We start from the raw sequence: 19844 nt of genomic DNA, 5'->3' as shown, positions 1-19844 counted from the left end.
TAATCTTGAAATCCTGATTATCAAAATCCGAGGTGGGTCCCATCATTTTGTTGTTTTCCTCTCGATTAATTAATTAAACTATAGTGCCTCATTATTTTGATGTAACCATAAATTATAATAATATATATATATATATAGCTAAAGAATCATAATGATTATTTATTTATTTTCATGTTGAAATATATATTAAAGTGAAATCATGAGTACTTGATATAGTGTATATATCTCACAATTTTGGTTAATTATATAGTAACTTCTTCTTTTTTTTGGCTTTCATTGAGATGACAGATTTTTCTTTGTTATAAGTTTTGTATCACTTTTGAGTATAACTAATAAGATAAAGAAAAACAATTGATTAATAATTGAAAAAAATGTTAAAAGTTATGATAAATTCAAAAAAGAATGATGGTGCTAGAATGTTATGTTAATTAAGATACTCATAAATATAAATATTAGAACATGCTAAGCCATATTTAAATGTCACAAATTATAACGGAGCTTGAGATAATGGTTGGATAATACTAACATGGTATGTTTTTTATTTTGTTTAACAATAATGAAATTAATTAGCGATGTGCATGAAATCCAATGTCTCTCAACCATATCTTAAATAGAAAAAACATAAGCTCTAATGCTCTTGAATTAAATAAAGGAGCATATTCCAAATAATAATAAAAGAAAGGCCTTAGTTAATTATCATATCATTTAGGCATGCAGTCAATATTAATAGTCTCTTTCTACTTGATTTTAAATATCTTTTTAAAGACAGAGACATTGATATATTTTAAGGAGTTCAAATCATTTTAATAAAATATCTCTAGGGAAATAGCAAATTTATTAGAAATAATTAATATAAATAAATATAATCAGGTAATCAAATTAAACAATGAGAATCAACAATATATATATATATATATATATATATATATATATATATATATATATAATTAACTCAAACTACAGAAACATTAAAGAGTACAACTCCAAATTAAGAGGTGAAGTTGACCCTAATTAGCATGATTCTCATGTCATATGTTAGTATCTTAATTAAAATTAATGTGTCGGCTAGTTTATAGTGCTAATAACTTTGTGAATGTTTTTCAAAATATAATGATCTAATTCATTGCATTTTATATTTTTTCAATATAAAAAATGATATTTTAACAAGTTTGTGAATATCTTTATCATATAATGATATAACTAATCTCTTTATCATTTTTTAATATCCTTAGTTTTTTCTTTTAAGTTGATCTTAAATTTATCTCATAAACCAAAATATAACTTAAGTGACCAACTTTCATCTAGTTGAAAGTTGTGACTACACGGAAGTTAACGTGAAAGCTACATCGATTATACATATAAATAATCTAAATCATAAAAACAAAAGTTTATCGTCGTAATATGATTTTCATCTATCATAATCTCCTTTCACGCTTGCAATTCTCCCACATATAATTAACCTTGTGAGTACATATATCCCTACTCATTCTGTACTCCCATGAATTCGAAGCCCTAAAACATGTTTAATATAGAATAGATATTAATATTTGAACCAATGAATGCATGTACATTTAGTTTATCCTCCTCCATAGCCAATTGCTAATGAATCAAGGTCTAGTATAAGGTTTTGATATTTATGCCTAATACAAAAAATTAAAGCACCAAAAGGAGGTAATTCTGGGTCTACTATCTACTCCTTCACCATGGTCCATGGTCTCCATAAAATCTTTCTTTGATTTTGATTTACCAATCTTGGTGTCTACTTTTTTAGTTTACTCAACAAAACATGATTATAAATAGTTTTCAACTTTTCATTGGGTATATACATATATATGGTCATCAATAAAGTTTAGATGATCGTCTAATCTTATCTTATGGACATTGTTTTATAAGCAATTAATTAATTAATATACTATTAATTTGCTACTTATAAAGATGTTAACAAATTTATTTTCTAAGCAAGTAAACTACTATATATTTAGGGTTGTCTCTTACATTTTATTTAAAGACAAATTTAGGGTTGAATTGTAGAAGATATAACAGAACTTACACCATTCTGCATATAAATTTAAGTTGTACACATGAAAATATACATAAACCTCGATCACTGGCATTATGAAACACACAAATATACTACAAATTAAGACCGTTCTCTCTCTCTCTCTCCTTCTCTAGCACAATTGGTATTAATTTGTTCTACTTCATTTAATTTACTTACCTTTATTATTAATAAGGAGGACGGGCATGGCCATGGTTCCAAGCAAATGAATCATGATTCGGAAGCAAGTTAGGAGGCAACCCGAATCCAGATAATGATCCGCCGCCCGACTCCCCCAACCCGCCTGCCTGTTGTGGCAATAACCCCATCCCCGGAGGAGGAGACGAACCCCCAGTAGCAAGTATAGGTCCACCAGTACTAGTACCATCAGCCGCATCTTCCTCCTCCAACGGCAGCCTTTCGTACGTTGCGTTCGAGAACGTTGCAGCAATAACCATCACCGGACCAGCCGCCAACAGAGGACCCACCACGCATCCGCCTATAACCTGCCCTTGTCCACCCGACAAGTACACTGTCAGACCGGTCGATCCTGGCGGGGCTGGGCCCGGAAGAAAAGCACCGGTCAACGACAGGATCTCGAATCGACCTTGTAAAGCCATGACCGACCCAGGTGCAGATGGTTGGCGTAGGGTTACGTTTGTGACCTGGCCGCTGGCGCTGAGTACACATACGCCACGCTGGCGGCGCCTTGCAAAGTTTGCCATGGACTCCGCCACGTCGGATCCTGTCCCGACTTCCATCACGTGGCTACGGAGGGCGTTAGGGCTGTCCCTTGTGACGAAGATCGGGGGTTTTGGTTTGTTTTTTGAACCGGCCGGTCTACCTCTTGGCCTCCGGTTTGCAACAACTGCACCTTCTTTGGGCTCGTCGCTGTTCTCTCTCTCCTCTTCTTCTTCTCCGCCATTGTTGTCGTTAATTGAGATTCCCAGATCTGATGACTTCTTGAAGGGCGTTGATGACCCGGACATGGACGGGTCAATTCCGGAAAGACCCATTTGTCCCCCCCACCAACGGTTCGCCATGCTAGCTAGCTGGTTAATTACTCAAAATATATATATATTATAAATCGAGAGATTAAAACAAAGCGTTGACTAGATAAAAATGATACTGATAAACTGATGAACTAACTAAATAGTGGATATATAGCCCTAGATAAGCTTAATTATGAATCTGAATCAAGAATTTAATCAGGGCCAAGAAGAAGACGATGAGATGAGATGAGAAGAAGGAGAGCGCAAAGAAGATGAGAGAGAAGCAAAAGGAGACAAAGATGGAAGGGAGGAAGATGATGAGAAGAGAAAGAAAGAAAGAGAAAATTTATTCGTTTTTCTCTCTCCAAGATAGCTTCAGGTTCTTACGGGGTTGTGTTTATTCATTTCCTTTAAGTCTGGTTTGATTCTTCAATTTGGAGCACGAATCAAATGCAATTTAGAATCAACCCTAAAGTAATTTGAGTCAATAACTTAATCAAACAGCTGGTTTAGCTCTCTCTTCTTTCTAAATTAATTTAAAAATAAGCCGGACCGAACAACTTTTTAATAAAACTGAATCAAACTAATCCTAGATATTATGTTGTTGTTGAGTCATAGTTCATGACCTAGGGTAACTCCTTCATCTTTTCTATCTCTCACACACACACACACACTAGTTATCGATCTCAAAAGATTTCAGTATAAACAAATGAAAACGAGTCATAATTAGGTATCTAACACTAATTAAGGCTCCATAAGAAACATCTCATGAAACATAATTCAAGAAAACAACCTAGGTTATCTTAATTTAGAGCTTTCTGGATGTCGTTATATAAATCTTTTTTAATCTTTCTCATCTGTTATATTTTATTTAAACTTTAAGATAACCTTTTGTCCATACTTATAAAAATTAATATTATATTTGAGTAGTTTCGTCATGAAAAATACTTATTAGAATAATGAGAAAGACTTTGAATGCTCTTGGTTACTGGAAATGCTTGAAAACAATGTCCTTTAATAAATGGGGTCTGGATAATAATTATTATAATATAAAATAATATATTTTTAAATTATTATAATATTATGATAATATGAATATTATTATTATATTCTTTTATAAAATTAATATAATATATTAGATATAACACATGATATAATTATTCAAATTTCTAGATTTGATAATATATATATATGCAACTTAACAAAATTTCTTATCGAAATGAACTTGTCTTCATAGGCATGAAATGTGCATAAGTATTTTTCTTTTATTCATTAAACACCTTTTACATGAAGATCAATATATATAGAAATGTGCATAAATTAATCCTTGTCGCTAAACATATAAGGTTCTGTTCATCTTTAGTTTCTTTTCCATGTGTTGCTTCACCACCAAACTACATATATTGCATACCCACCTATATATATATGGAACATAGATCAGTATATATATATATATATATATATATATATATATATATATATATATATATATATATATATATATATATATATATATATATATATATATATATATATATATATATATATATATATATATATATATATATATATATATATATATATATATATATATATATATATATTTTGGCGGAACCAAACTCGGTTGACTCCTCTAATAGTAAGATAGAATTAATATGTTAGATTAATACAATATAGTTGTAACATAAATAAGTGTAGTATAGTGATATTAAATCCCGCCTGTCATTTGGGTGTCCATGGTTCAAAACCCGACTACTTCCAAACTGTGAAGACAAATAGTTGTAATTCCACTTTATTTAATTTTATGAAGGCTAATATAATTATTTTATAATACTAGTAAGGAATGATAATGGTGGGATCGGAGCGGAGGTCATTTACCATCCCATTCTACATTCTACTTTGGATAATTTTTTCTATATCATCCTACCTAGGGAACTACTTGTCGGGTAGTGAAGTATCCATCCTCGAATTCGATAGGTATATATATTTTTATCCCATCGTCGATTCGTCAGGTAGCAAATTCCTGACAGATACTTTACTCGATTAAAATATGAATTTATATTTATTATTTTTTAAATATACTAAATATTAATAATATAAATGAAAATATTAATTACTCACTTGAATTGTATAATTATGATGCAGAAGTTAAAAAAATATAACAAAATAATTGTTATTATATTTTGAAATTTAACAAAAACTAGGGAGAATAGAAAAAGTTAAAAAATTGTTAAACTTGAAAATAAAAAGTGAAGAGCGAGTAGAATGAAAAATTTTGGTATTAAAAAAGTGAAGATTAAGAGTTACAAGTGAAACTAAATTAAAATAAAGTTGGAGTGGAATTAGAATGTGAGTATGTGTAACATAAATAATATATTTATTGTAAATTTGTAAAGATGGTAAAAATGTAGAATTAAAAAAACATTTTAAACTTTAATATATATATTATTATTAATATTTCAGGTACCAGGTTTGGGTTTTATATACTCCTCATCCCCGATCTCGAACCCGATTGGAGAATCATTTTCACTCCCCATCCTCGACCCCGAACTCGATTTAAATACTCGAATCCGACCATCGGATACCCACGGATATCGGGTATACGGGTATCAATTATCTTCCCTAATCCGGTCTTTTTTAGTTTTAGGGAGTCCCCTCTGGGTATCGTTTATATTATATTCTCTAAAGAATAATTTTTTAATATTAATATTATTTAAAATATGTTTTTATATAATATATTAAAAATCCCTAGTATTATAAAGATAAAAACTTAAAACTCATAGAAGAAAAAATAAATATATTAATAAATTTAATCGTGTTCGGTGTGGAATCGGAGACATAACGCAGAGACACAAATAGCATTGTTTTTCATCTGTGGTCAAGTCAAACAGGAAAAAATCACATAAACAAGACAATTCAGTTAAAAAGACCAGGGTCAAAAATAAATATATTAATAAATTTAATCGTGTTCGGTGTGGAATCGGAGACATAACGCAGAGACACAAATAGCATTGTTTTTCATCTGTGGTCAAGTCAAACAGGAAAAAATCACATAAACAAGACAATTCAGTTAAAAGGTCAATTATAATTATAAATGTAGTACGTAGTAGATATAATTAAAAAAGAAAAAAGGCAAATATATATATACATATATATTCAGTTTTATTCTACTATCTTATGGAAAAAACCGTGTTCACGTTTGGTATGAACTTATTTGTTGTGCTTGAAATTCAAGTACTTTTTTTTTATATATTAATTTTTCAACTGGTTAGAGTACGTAAGTCCATTAAACCCATGGATCAGGACCGGCCAATCTAAGGAGCAGTCCAAATCCTAAACCCAAACAAAATTTAAAACCCAACTTAACCTCAAACAGTACTTCTATATATTATTTCTTCATTGTTTTTATATAAACCATTTAAAATAAAATAGTAGCATATATATTATTCTTTTCATAAATAAATTTTGCCGCTCTTCGATTCCATCATAATTGACACCGCTGTATTTTCTTAAATTAAGTTGAGATTTAATGATATTTTAACTTTCTTGTTTTGGGTTATTAGCTATATGTAATTCTATAATTGATCATTTTCCTTTTTATTGAATGAATAAGCGTGGTGAATTATAACTAATAACATTTGCCACCGATCGAAATTAAGGATTGTAATATATATTTTTTACAAGCTTGTTGATAATTAATTAGTTTAGTGTTGCCGGACTTTATTTGTTTGAATTACTCAAAAACAGTATAATTTTGAAATATTTAGATAATTAAAAAAATTGTTATCTTCAAACTATTTATTTTTTTATTTATGAAAGTGATATTATCATATTATTTAAATTTTAACAAAATCAGTGTATGCCACTGGTATTAGTAATTTTTTTAATATTTTTTAAGTATTAAGTAGTTCTCAATAAAAATTTAAGTATAATACATATGTTGTATGTCGGACTTAATAGCATATTTTAATTATATATTAATATTATCACTTATAAAATAATTTGTATTTCTTTTATTTGACTACTTATACATAGAAATATAGCCTTGTTTTTATGTTATGTTTAAAGCTTATTCAAATATTAAACAATATTCAAATAATTTTTTTGTCTTTTTTATAAATTTGAGATGATCCACAAAGAAGTGATAAGTTTGATTCAATATTATTTGTTTTAGTTGAATTCAGCTTATTCATCGTTTAAACCTAAAATTTATTTGATTAATTTGGTAGGTTATTACCATAAGAAAAACAATGGTATTGCAGACCTGCAACGTCAGCACAAGCTTAGATTCAGCTATTTATTTTATTTTTAATTTAAAAAAAAAATGTTTCTCTCCAATAATTTTCACATCCTCATTGACTTGTATCATTGTATGGTTGAAAATGAGTACAATATATTTATATAATTCAAAATAACTATAAATATGATTTTGTAAACATTATAAAATAATTATTGAGGATAAGGTGATAAGAATTGAGCTCCCCAAGTGAGAAGATTTTATTTTATTACTATATGAATAGTAGTTATAAAGTTGCTAATTAAAACATGCCAATTATAGTAACCTCCTCCTCAATCGTACTTGTTATTGACAAAGAAAACTGTCTGAAAACTTACAAGTAGAAGAAAATGGTGAATCTTTCTAATAATACATTGAAAATTGTGAAATGAGAAATTGTTTAAATTTCATTATTCCCATTCTTCGTCATCCAATTGATCATCATCATCTTCCCTAGGTGGCCTGATCACCAACAAAACAGTTCCCAAGCTCTCTTCAATCCCCAATTCCTTCAACGCCGAACCTCTCTCCACCTTCAATCCGCCGACGCCGGCGCCGCCATTCCCATCTCTGACCACCAAATAGAACCCATTATCCGTTTCCACTTCCTTCCTCGCTCTATCCACAACCACAATGATTGCTTCTTCCTTGTACCACCTGTTCGCCTTCCATGGCAATGCTCTGGCGTCAGGAAACGTTATCGCAACTCCACCTCTCTTCAATCCGACCAAAGGCAACCACCCCGGTAATACAACCCATCTCTTCCATTCCTTCTCCGCCTCCACAATCCCGAATTCCCCTTTTGTGCCGCACTCCCATGGCGCTTCTTTCACCTCCTTATCTTTCTCCTCCGACTTGCAGACAGGTAATACTATCACCGATGTTGCCTCTGCTATTTCCCCAGTTTTCATCCTCACAACTGGAACTTTAACCGCTTCCTCAATCTGGGTTTCTTTCTCCGTTTTCGATTTCCCTTCTAAATCATCTTCAATCAACTTCCTCGCTTTCTCTGTCACTGCCAAATCCAACGCCTTCTTCAACGCAGCATTGCGTTCCTCGGAGGGTCCGCTGTATTCATGTGCCTGTCTGTAGTAAGTGAAAGACAGACATTCAGATGGGATATTGTAATCGAAACATTCCCAACCTTTATCCCCTCTCCTCCTAGGAAAATCCTTAATGGATCGCGCCAGTTCTTGTGCTCCTTCACCGTCTAGTTTGTTCTGGACGACGAATTTCGCCGACTCTGCTCGTTCCCTCTGGCTGAGGAGACGGATTTCGTAGAGGAGCTCTGCGCCGCCGTTTTCGAAGAAGGAGAGGATGTCGGGGTCGAGGTTTGACTGGATTAGGGAATCGTGGACCTGAGCGGCGACGACGATGCGGTTCTGTTCGATGGCGCTGATGCCGGTGATTTCTTCGAGGAGGGTTGACGTGAAGCCTTCGCGGATGAGAGTTGAAATCAGGGGGGCGAATTCGAACCAGAGGCCTAGTCGATTAGTTAGGATTTCGAGTTGACCGTCGGTGTTGAGGTTACGGAATTTGGGTGGGAGGGGAGAGACTGGTGGGCGGAAGGGCTGGTAGAGGTTTAGTTTTGATTGGGATGGGTTGGGACGGGAAGGAGTAATGGCGGCGGAGATGGGTTGATGGCGACGGGGGATGAAATTGTGGCGGAGTGGAGGTGGTTGAACTTGAGCTGGGTGACTCAGGAATGGAGTGGAGAAAGGCTTGGGAGTGTTTAAAGATAGCATTTTTATTGCTGCTGCTTTTTGAGAGAGAAGAGAAGAGAAGACTAACTGTTTGCTGGGGACATGAATGAATGAATGAATCCTTCCTTATCTTCTTCTTCCTCCTCTGGCTGACTGGCTCTGATATTTTTCTTTTTCTAGAGAGGGAGAGAGAGAGAGTCACACAGTGGGCTCATTTTTAAGGTGAGTGGCCCAAATGAAATTTATTGCTCAAAGCCCACTATAACACCTCTGAAAAAAAAGGTAATGAAGAAAAAAAAAGGTAATGAAGAAAAAAAATAGTTTTTTTCTAAATAGACTAATATTTAATAAGTACAAAAGTATACAAATAATAAAATTAAAAGATAATTTATTTTATAAGTTTTTTTTAGCTGCATTTGGTGATTCTGAAATTGTAATTGTTTAAATTCTTAAGTTAGGTAAATACTTTAATATTAAGAATTAGAATTTAATTTAATGTAATTTTACCGTTCTCAAAAGATAAGAATTGTAATTACAAATTTATTTATTTTATTTTTATAATTTTTAAATAAAATAACTTATTATTTAATTATTTAAAACACATTTAAAGACTTATATATATATATATATATATATATATATATATATATATTAAATTGATAAAAAAAAATTATTTAGTAAGTTAACATTTTGAACTAATATATATATCTTTTTTATTTTAAAAGTTAACATATTAAATCGATATTTTGTTTTGAATTTATAAAGTCGAACCAAGTTAAAATGAACCAATATATTTTTAATAAAAATCGAAATATAAAAAAAAAAAATTATTATATTATTTTCTTAAAACATAAAAGTTAGAATTAAATTAAAGTTTTATAATTTTCTAAAACACAAAGAATTGAATTGTATTTAAATGTCAATTTTAATAAAATTGGAATTAGAATTTCAATGTGAATTCCAATTACACTGTTTCAAATATACTCTTAAATAAAAAAAAAACCAAGAGTTAGATTTTCACTAAAAAAACAAAAAAAAAAAAAACGTAATGTTCATTTTTTTTCCAATTATTGTGTATGAAATTGATATTAAGTAAACTCTTAAATAGTTAGGGCATGCTTGGTACGTGGTTTTTGTACTCAGGAATGAGAAAAGGGAATAAAATGAGATGTTTGGTTGGTGGTTTTGATTCCAGGATATTGATTTGATTCCCGGATACTCAGGAATCATCCAATCCTCTCTATATTTGGAGGAATGAATCCCATTCCGGAGCGATACACTTTCTCTCCCATTATCTCCACTCTCCTATTTTCTCTCTTATAATTATAATTATAATTTTAATATCATATATATTTTATAATTTTATTATACGTTATTTTATAATTAACATAATAATAAATTTTTATTTATTTATGAATAAATAATTTCAATTATTTAAATAATATTAAGGAATTATTTAAAACAAATTTTTAGTGATAATTACAATAACTAATAATAATATAATTAATTTTATATAATTAATTTTAAATATTATATATTAATAATAAAATTAAAATAAATTAATTAAAATATAAAAATATAAAACTAAAAATAAAATAACAATTTATATAAAAAATATTAAAAAATTAAATATGAAATATTTTAATAAAAAATATTATTAAAAAAATTATACCATATTATAATATATTATTAAATAAAATATTATATTTAATTTAAAATATATAATATTTGAAAGACTTTTTCTTATATTATTTATATTTAATAGATAATTATTTATTTATAATTAGTAAAAAATTGAAACATTCAACATTTTTTTTTGTTATAAGTATTTTTATTTTTATTTTGAAAAAATAGAATTAATATGAACAAATATTAGATGTTTATATTTTATTAAATTATGTCACTTAAATATTTTATATATTTTAAACTTTACAAAAATAATAATATTTTATTTTTTTAATTTAATAAAATAAAATTAAAATTAATCATAATTTTAATAACAAAATTATATTTATAACTTTTCTCCTATAAATCAAAACGTTATCAATGGGAATGTGAATGATTAAAACTTTTAACCAAACACTACACTTCTATCAGTCATACCTATTCTCATTCCACACATCTATCAATCCCAATCCTATTCTCATTCCTTTATTTGAACAAGCACACCCTTAAACCCTTATATTTTAAATTTAGGATAATAATAATAGAGTTCATCAATAATTTTGATTACGATTTTATATAATTTTTAATGAAAATGATTAATTATATATATATAAATTTAAAAAATATATTCTTTATTTAAAGAAATTAACATAATTAATTTTGTAAATATAACTTTTTTTTTATTATCTTTAAATTTATTTATTTTTTTATTTAAATATATAATTTTTTAAGTGTTAATATATAAAATACTTAATTATATATATATATAAATATAAAAGTAATAATAATATATAACTATTTTTTTTTAAATAAAACTTTTATTATTTCAAATAAAGTTTTCATTTTATAAGCTTACAATTAACCAACTGTTTATCAATTTTGACTCTTGGTCATACTAAATTTAAACCATAATAAATAAAATAAATATATAAAAATAAATAAATAAATATAAATAAATAAATATATAAAAAAAATAAATAAATAATATATAAATAAATTAACTATTTATATACCACTAGACAAGTAACCCATCCATCTAATAACATCAAAATATTAATTCTCTCTTTATTTAGACTTTAAGCTTAGTTGTATATCCGAAAATAACTCATTATGCTCTAAACCCATTTGGTTAGACTAAGGCTAAATTTATTTTATTAAATTATTATATGAGAAAATGTTATATATGTTACGCAACTATGGAAGAATCTAGAACAATTAAGTGTAAATCAGAAAATGTGTGATTATAAATTAAGCAATAACAATTATAAATTATATTTGGAGTCTCTTAAGGAGGGTTCCAAAGTTGAATGATCCTATCCATTCTAAAATCTTAATGTAGATTCAATTTCACGTGTCATATTTGTGCATTCACAAACCAATAAAAAATATTAAATTTATCTTTGTATACACAAAAAGTTTTTGCTAGTTAAAAGCACTTTAATGTAATAATGTTTAAATATTAAACTATATAAAATATATGTATTTTTTTTTTAATGTAGATTACTTGAATTTATTGTATCAATCTTTTATTAAATGTTAACTGTATATTTATTTTAGTGAATATGTTTTATATATAAACAATCTATGGTCACAACTCAATCAATTTCACATAATATCTCGAAAAATACATCCATGCCAAAAGAGTGAAATTTGGATTTCTATTTCATATACTTTTTCAATTGTAATTTTTTATTAATTTTTTTTTAATTATTTTAAGATTTTAATTATTTTTTTCCATTACAAAACATGTAGCATTTTAATACATGATAACTTAAGAATTCGCAATCAAAGTAAAAATTTAAAAATGTTCTAGTTAATAACTTAACTTATTGAAATACTAATTATATTTTTAAGAATGTTCCCACAAGAGTCAATACAATTTTCTTATGTGAATGATAATCAAATTAAAATTATTCCTGTGTATGCTCTAAGTATATGCTATTGAGTAAATTAATCGTTGGATTCTACATGTTATGCCATATAATATGATGGACAAACGTCTAAATAAAATTGAAATTTATGGAATAATAAAATATAGTTTAAATGCAAATTTAATAAAAAAAAAAAGTATTATATATATATAATAAAAATATAAGAAGATTCTGTGTTTTATCTAGTCAAATAAAAAAATCATCCAAAGTAATAAAAATGAAGAAAACGAAAGAGCTGAATTAGAGATTTTTTTTATTCTTAATTACTTTTTAAATTATTTAGTATTTTTCATAAACAAAAGATCCGGTGAGGAAAACACGAGGATCGTGTGGCACACAAAGAAACTGTTAGATAAAATGAGATCGTAGCTTAGAAAAAATGAGGATTCAGATCTTTGGAATGTTAAGATTATGAGATTTTGAGTCATTGGCCGGAAAAGAACCTAGTCGGATCTTCTTAGGGTCAGAGCTCTCTCCTTTGTTTGATTTGGGATCAGTCCCTTCCGTGTGTGGTACTTTATTTTTCGATCGTCATTTATTGGTACTAACATTTTATTTTATTACGTTTTAGATTTAAAACAATGACATAAACAAATGTCTTAAAACAAAATATTACAAAACTAAACATATGTTTAGGTTTGAATTACCTTTAAACACATGCCTTAGAATTAGATAAATAAATAAGGTGTATAATAATATTATTTTAAATGATCAAAAGTTTAAAGTAGAGACCGTAATATGACAAATAACGCGGTAGCCTTTTCTCAGGTGTAATCAAGCACCGAACAAAGAACAAAATCTATAAAATGTGTTTGAACGCATAATATTTTTTCTTTCATAAATTTTCAAATAGTAAATTAGGTAAAAACTCTTAAAAAATCAAAATTAGTCTAAATCGATATTTTTAAATACACTATAGTCAAGTCTACCAATTTGATTCCCTCACTCACTCGAGACTCGAAAGGAAGGTGAATTATGGAGCGTGACCATCGAGTAATTAACGAAAACTCCTTCTTAGGAATGATCGATTTTTTGCGTTATAATCTTATATTTAAAAAAAAAAGTTTAAATAGATAATGTTTGGTGATAAAAAACATATAAATATTATAGTTTTAATAAAAAAAAATTATTTTTTATTTTAAAAAAAATTATATGCTTGAAATATGTGCTAAAAAATAGTATAAAAAGTAACCATCAATATGACTTTTTGTCAAAAAAATTAAATCTCTAGGGTGAAAAAGAATGCCTCCAAAGACCCTGTAGGTGTTGTAATACTTAATCACATTTCAATGTTTCTCAATAAAGAGGAAATTAACGTTCCCGAAAATCTCTATAAAATTGAGTCATCTTCATGCATACTACTTATTTGAAATGACCAATTCAAAGAAATTTTAATTTTTAAGTTGTATTTATTAATTCTTACCTTGCGCCTAATTTTTTATTATTATTTAGATTCATGTCAATTTGGATTAATATTTATATTATTATTTTTTATATTATAATTTTAAATATTCTAAACAACTCTGACAAAAAAATTGATATTGATTTTGTAAATTTAAGTATTAAAAAAAATAAAATTAGATTAGTAAAATTTTGAAAATATAATGTTTAAGTATGAAACATGCTCGTAGAACATTACGTCTGACGGGTTCGAACGCAGGAACTTATGATTAATATGCACTTTTTATTATCGCTAGACTAGAAGAATAAATTATTTTAATTTTTTTTAAATAATTTTGTACAAACTGTTTTGTGATTAATTACAACAATATTTAGTTATGTAGTGGAAAATGAGTCTAAATACTAATATATTTTAACTTTGCACGGGTAACCACATCAATTAGTATATATATAATTAAGTAAAGACATTGGGTGTGATTAATTTGAATGAATTTTGATAGTTGTGAAATGAATATATAAAAATAATATTTGATGTGTAAAGCAAAGTGCACGCCCTAATATTATTTATTAATAAATAAATAAAAGAAATAGAGAGTAATTGTGGTAAGGTGGAATTGAGAGGCGTAATTCCAGAACGAAGGCTGGTTGCTTGGTCATAACACTACTACCGCCCAAATACAAATCCCTCGCCCTCTCGCTCTCTCTATATTGCGCCTCCCACCAGCAACCCATTTCTCTCTCTCTCTCTCTCCCCCTTTCTTCCATTGTTCTTCCTCTTTCTCTCTCCCTCTCTCTCCCTCCGACAAACGCAAGAAAAATCGATTCTTTTCTCGTAACATCAAACGAATCAGGGACAGACAGATGTCTCAGCTGTCATCATCGATCCCTCAAGATCCCTTAAACATATAGATTGATATATATCGTCCCTAAGAGAAACTGACCTTCACGGATCCCTAATTTCATCGATTCCTTTACAGAGAATCGAAACTGGTTTACATAATTAGGGGGAGATTTTTTGATTTTGTTGTTGTTGTTGTTGTTGTGGGCTTTAGAGAAACTATTTAATCGTCTGGATAAATGGACTCGGTTCTTCTTGACGACATAATCAATCGACTTCTCGAGGTCCAAGGTCGGCCAGGGAAGCAGGTGCAGTTGTCGGACTCGGAAATTAAGCAGCTTTGCCTAACTTCAAAGGATATATTCTCCGTACAGCCAAATCTGTTGGAGCTCGAGGCTCCCATCAAGATTTGTGGTATAAATCACTAATTTTGTTTTTTTTTCCCTTCTTCTTTCATAATATGGTCCATCAACGAAAAGATATTATCATCTTACCCAAAAGAAAAGTTTTGAATTCATCCATTTGTCATTTCGTGTTTATTATGCTGTGGTCCAATTCTTTCATGTCTGTCTATTTTGTGTGCCATACTGACAGATATCTTGCTTGTATGCTATATTGATCCTAGTCTGTCTTGAAAGATGAAAAAAAATATGATCTTTTGATGCTATCTAGATGCTACAGCTAAGTATTCTTTTGAAGATGCATGCACCCCCATTAATAAAATGCCACTACTTGGCAAAAGGATTACTTTTCTTTTAGGCATGTAAACTATGTTTAATTAGTAGTAATTTGGGTTATGTAGATTGGGAATTTTCTTAGCTTTATATGTTAGATGATCTGCAGTATACAATTGTTGAAGTAGATATGAACAATACTTATTGTTTGCCACATTTTCATGACATGTGCTTATCTCTTTATCCTTTTGATGTTAGTGTATTAAACTGAAATTCAATAACATGATTAAAATCTCCTGTTACCTTACTGTATTCTAAAACATATTCACACACCTCATAATAATGTGACATTTCATGTTACCATTCATTAGTATATCAGATAGCCACAATTTCTGGATAAGAGAAATTGATGTTTCAGGGATGACCATAGGAGTTGCATAACTATTTAATTATATAGATTTTGTTGGTTGGAAAACCATTGCCTTGATGTGGTTTACACTAGTTTATAAGTTTGTAGGTTAATACTTGTCGAGAATATACTTTTGAAGGCAAATCGTTCATGTTAAAGTATTTCTCTTTTAATCTTCAAAGGAGTATGGTTTTAATAACATTGCGTGCGAGATGCTAAACAGATAACTGCTTTTGTGCTACCTCTTTGGGGAATTATTTATTTTTTGTTTAGAGGCCATCCATCCCGTTTTTCTATTCTTTATGTTTCTGTTGAGGCTCAGTTTTTTGGGCTCTCTTGCTTGTGGAAATATTTTTGAATCATTATAAAAAATACTTGTCCATAATGGTTTACTTACACACTGACTTCATCAGCTAACACATTTTGACAAATACAGATTCTGTTTATAAAATAGTTTAATAGTCGAATGTTCTAATACCATTTTTCTCACCTTTGCTCAGGAGACATTCATGGTCAATATTCTGATCTTCTTCGGCTTTTTGAATATGGTGGATTCCCTCCCAAAGCAAACTACTTGTTCTTGGGAGACTATGTAGATCGAGGAAAACAAAGCATAGAGACTATATGTCTGCTCCTTGCGTATAAAATCAAGTACCCAGAGAACTTTTTCCTCTTGAGAGGAAACCATGAGTGTGCCTCTATAAACCGCATATATGGTTTCTACGATGAATGTAAGAAAAGATACAACATTAAGTTATGGAAAGTCTTCACGGACTGTTTTAATTGCTTGCCAGTGGCTGCTCTAATTGACGAGAAGATTCTTTGCATGCATGGTGGTCTTTCACCTGATCTTCACAATTTGGATCAAATTAGAAAACTAGAACGCCCTACTGATGTTCCAGATTCCGGTTTCCTCTGTGACCTTCTATGGTCTGACCCTACCCGGGATTCTAAAGGATGGGGAATGAATGACCGAGGAGTTTCTTACACTTTTGGGGCTGATAAGGTGACAGAATTCTTAAACAAGCTTGACCTGGACCTTATTTGCCGTGCACATCAGGTTTTCATTCTATAATAATCCATTTTTATTCATTAGAAACTTTATAACGGCTTCATGTTTTCTGTCAGTTTAACCACAATCTAAGTTTGTTTTGACATAAATCCCTTTTGTGCACCAATATCAACTTACAGCTTATTATCTCAAGCTGATTAAATATCAAAAAGCCAAATGTCATTTTACCATAGTTAGATTTCCAAGCTAACATGCACTGAGACAAAAATATACCTACTGCTGCTCAATTGGATGAAGAAGTTGACTACTTATGTATCCCATGTAGTTGTGAACTATTTATTGTTTCTTGACTGATATTTAGAGTTGTTTGATCTAACCTTGTTTGATGTAGGTTATTTGAGGTTGTTATGGTAAAAAGACGTTATTTTTGTATTAAGATATTTTTGGCATTTCTCTTATCTGTTTCCTTGATTTCAGGTTGTAGAGGATGGCTATGAATTCTTTGCGGATCGACAGCTAGTGACAATATTTTCGGCACCAAATTACTGTGGTGAATTCGATAATGCTGGTGCAATTATGAGCGTGGACGAGACTCTAATGTGTTCTTTCCAAATATTGAAGCCTGCAGAGAAGAAAAAGTTTTTTTTCGGTAGCACAACTATCAAATCTGGAAATTCTCTGGTAGGTGTCAAACTAAATTGAAATTTCTTGTGAGCAAAAAATGAAATTTCTCGTAAATCAAATGCAAGATTGATATTAATTGCAATAAGTGACCTACTCCAGGTTTGATTCTGATTGACAGCACTATACACATTCTGAAATGTTCAATTTCTTGATTGATGTGGTCTTTACACTTTCAACTATTTATGAAACATTTTGAGAGCAATTTCTTGCCTTTGGCTCAACTCTTTTTTTTTGGGGGGAAATGACTTATATAGTCATTTAATTAAAACCCAAAGAGGGAAAGAAAATACATGAGTTTGAAGTTTAGGACAAAAACAGCCTTTTGTCCTAAAAAAGAAAAACAAAACAAAGCATGAAATGAAATTCTACAGCATGAATTAACCAAACAACCAGCCGCAAGCAAATTTAGCTATCTTGCCTTGAACAAAGTAGTTTTTGTGATCTCTTCATACATGATATTCCATTGTTGACAAAGCTCCCAATTATCCGACGTTATGGGAATACGCCTCCACTCGTGGATTAGAGCAAGACCATCAAAGACGATATCCTTCCATACCTCATTCTCGTTTCTTCTTACCCTTGAAAATAACCTAGCATTTCTCTCCATCCAAACCTGGTATATTAGCGCTCCATAGAAACATTTGAAAACATTGGAATTAAATGAACCTCCTTTAGCCTTTGTAATCACTAACCTTTTGATTTGATCCCAAGTATGAGGAAAGCTATGCAATCTGAAACTATTAGCAAACTTCCTCCAAAGCACACTAGTATATGAGCATTCACCAAAGATATGAGCAATTGATTCCTCACTACTCTTTTTTATATCTAGAAATGTGATGGATAGTCATATCTGAAATCTCAGGCAAATTCTTTCTGGTTTGCATGGATTTGCTGTTTCCATGAGATTATTAACCATCTTTTTGAAATACATTTGCTGGCTGCAGTCTATTCTTGGTTCGAAGGTGTGATAAGGCGTTAGAGATTATACGGGGCTTACAACAATAATGTAGTCAGCCATCATCAAGTTTCATTTTCAGACATGTTGGATCAGTTCATTTATGTTGAGTAGTATGCCTTGATCTTATCTTGTATGAATCAAACTGTACAAACCAGAAAAGCTGACCAAAAGGTTTGTTGCTTTTGCGCCATTTCTTTTGTTTGTTTTCTTTTTTTTTTGTTGGATGTAAAATTGTTAAGGTGTGAGAGATTACTAACTTACACTCCCTTCTTGTATTCCTACCTAACAACAGTTAATGCTGTTTTTACTTGACCGAAGTTTTACTTCTCTAGTTACTAAGAATTGTGGCCTGGCAAATGGCTTATTTGGGATATAAAAAGTAGCTTTTAATTTTGATGATGAGTGTGTGACACCATTCATGTTTCTATTTGATTGTTTTTTTATTCTCTATATATTTTCAATGTTACATAATAAGATGATTCAGTCAGATTGATCTTATAACAGAGACAGACATTGGTCTCATTTGAAAATGGAATCAGGATCTGAAACTCATATCTGGTATAAGAAAATTTCTAACAAACAATAGTGGAAGTGGTCAAGATTATAATTTTACTTTTTCACGTAGGGTTGAAACTTGAAAGGGTCTCAACCATATACTTTTTTATTTATGTATTTGGTTTGTTAGTGTTTTTATAATTGTTATTATTTATGTAGTTTACAAACATATCCGGACCAATAACTAATACATAAAATATGTTATCCGAATTTATATTTATTATAAAATGACAATCAAATCTACTATCACCCCTAGTACACGTGGCTTAAAAACAACCATGCCAACTTAGTATTGTATATGCAAAATAGGTGAAAACTATTTATTCATTTTTATTTTATTTCTTTATTTCACTTTAAAATAATAATTTTGCATTAAAAATTAATAAAAATTGACTTAGAGCTTTGATATGATTTTATGGAATTTTACTCAATTTTGGTTTTTAAATTCTCTCTGTATCACTTATTAAAAACTTATATTCATAAAATAACTTATTTAATCAATAAAAATACTTATATTTTATTTTTATTATATTTAAATTTTCAATACAAAAAGATATATATATATATATATATAATATTTTTGTAAAAACCTAATTAAAACTCAAATAACTTCATTTTTATCCAGCAATTATTTTTGGACATTCCAAAAACCAACTTTTTCGAATAATAAAATCAAACAAACTATGTTTAATTTATAGTCTAAATGTT

The 19844-nt window shown here is 29.4% G+C and overlaps 3 protein-coding genes across 3 annotated transcripts; 1 reads left to right on the top strand and 2 right to left on the bottom strand.

Moving 5' to 3' along the window:
• Nucleotides 1-2223: 2223 nt before the first annotated feature.
• Nucleotides 2224-3081, bottom strand: LOC124932156 (AT-hook motif nuclear-localized protein 20-like). The gene has a single exon (XM_047472765.1). The coding sequence runs from the start codon at nucleotides 3079-3081 to the stop codon at nucleotides 2227-2229; it is 855 nt and encodes a 284-aa protein (XP_047328721.1). The 3' UTR covers nucleotides 2224-2226.
• A 4501-nt stretch (nucleotides 3082-7582) lies between these two features.
• Nucleotides 7583-9157, bottom strand: LOC124929388 (rubisco accumulation factor 1.1, chloroplastic-like). The gene has a single exon (XM_047469739.1). The coding sequence runs from the start codon at nucleotides 9049-9051 to the stop codon at nucleotides 7717-7719; it is 1335 nt and encodes a 444-aa protein (XP_047325695.1). The 5' UTR covers nucleotides 9052-9157; the 3' UTR covers nucleotides 7583-7716.
• Nucleotides 9158-14665: 5508 nt separating this feature from the next.
• Nucleotides 14666-18977, top strand: LOC124928936 (serine/threonine-protein phosphatase PP1-like). The gene is made up of 4 exons (XM_047469190.1): nucleotides 14666-15258; nucleotides 16428-16987; nucleotides 17417-17620; nucleotides 18568-18977. Exons 1-4 carry the CDS (start codon nucleotides 15084-15086, stop codon nucleotides 18589-18591), a joined length of 963 nt encoding a protein of 320 aa, XP_047325146.1. The 5' UTR covers nucleotides 14666-15083; the 3' UTR covers nucleotides 18592-18977.
• The last annotated feature ends 867 nt before the right edge of the window (nucleotides 18978-19844 follow it).

The sequence above is a fragment of the Impatiens glandulifera genome, chromosome 3, assembly GCF_907164915.1.
Source record: "Impatiens glandulifera chromosome 3, dImpGla2.1, whole genome shotgun sequence".
NCBI classification, from domain to species: Eukaryota; Viridiplantae; Streptophyta; class Magnoliopsida; order Ericales; family Balsaminaceae; genus Impatiens; species Impatiens glandulifera.
The sequence above is the reverse complement of the archived record's forward strand: the minus strand, read 5'-3'. Positions and strand labels throughout refer to the sequence as shown.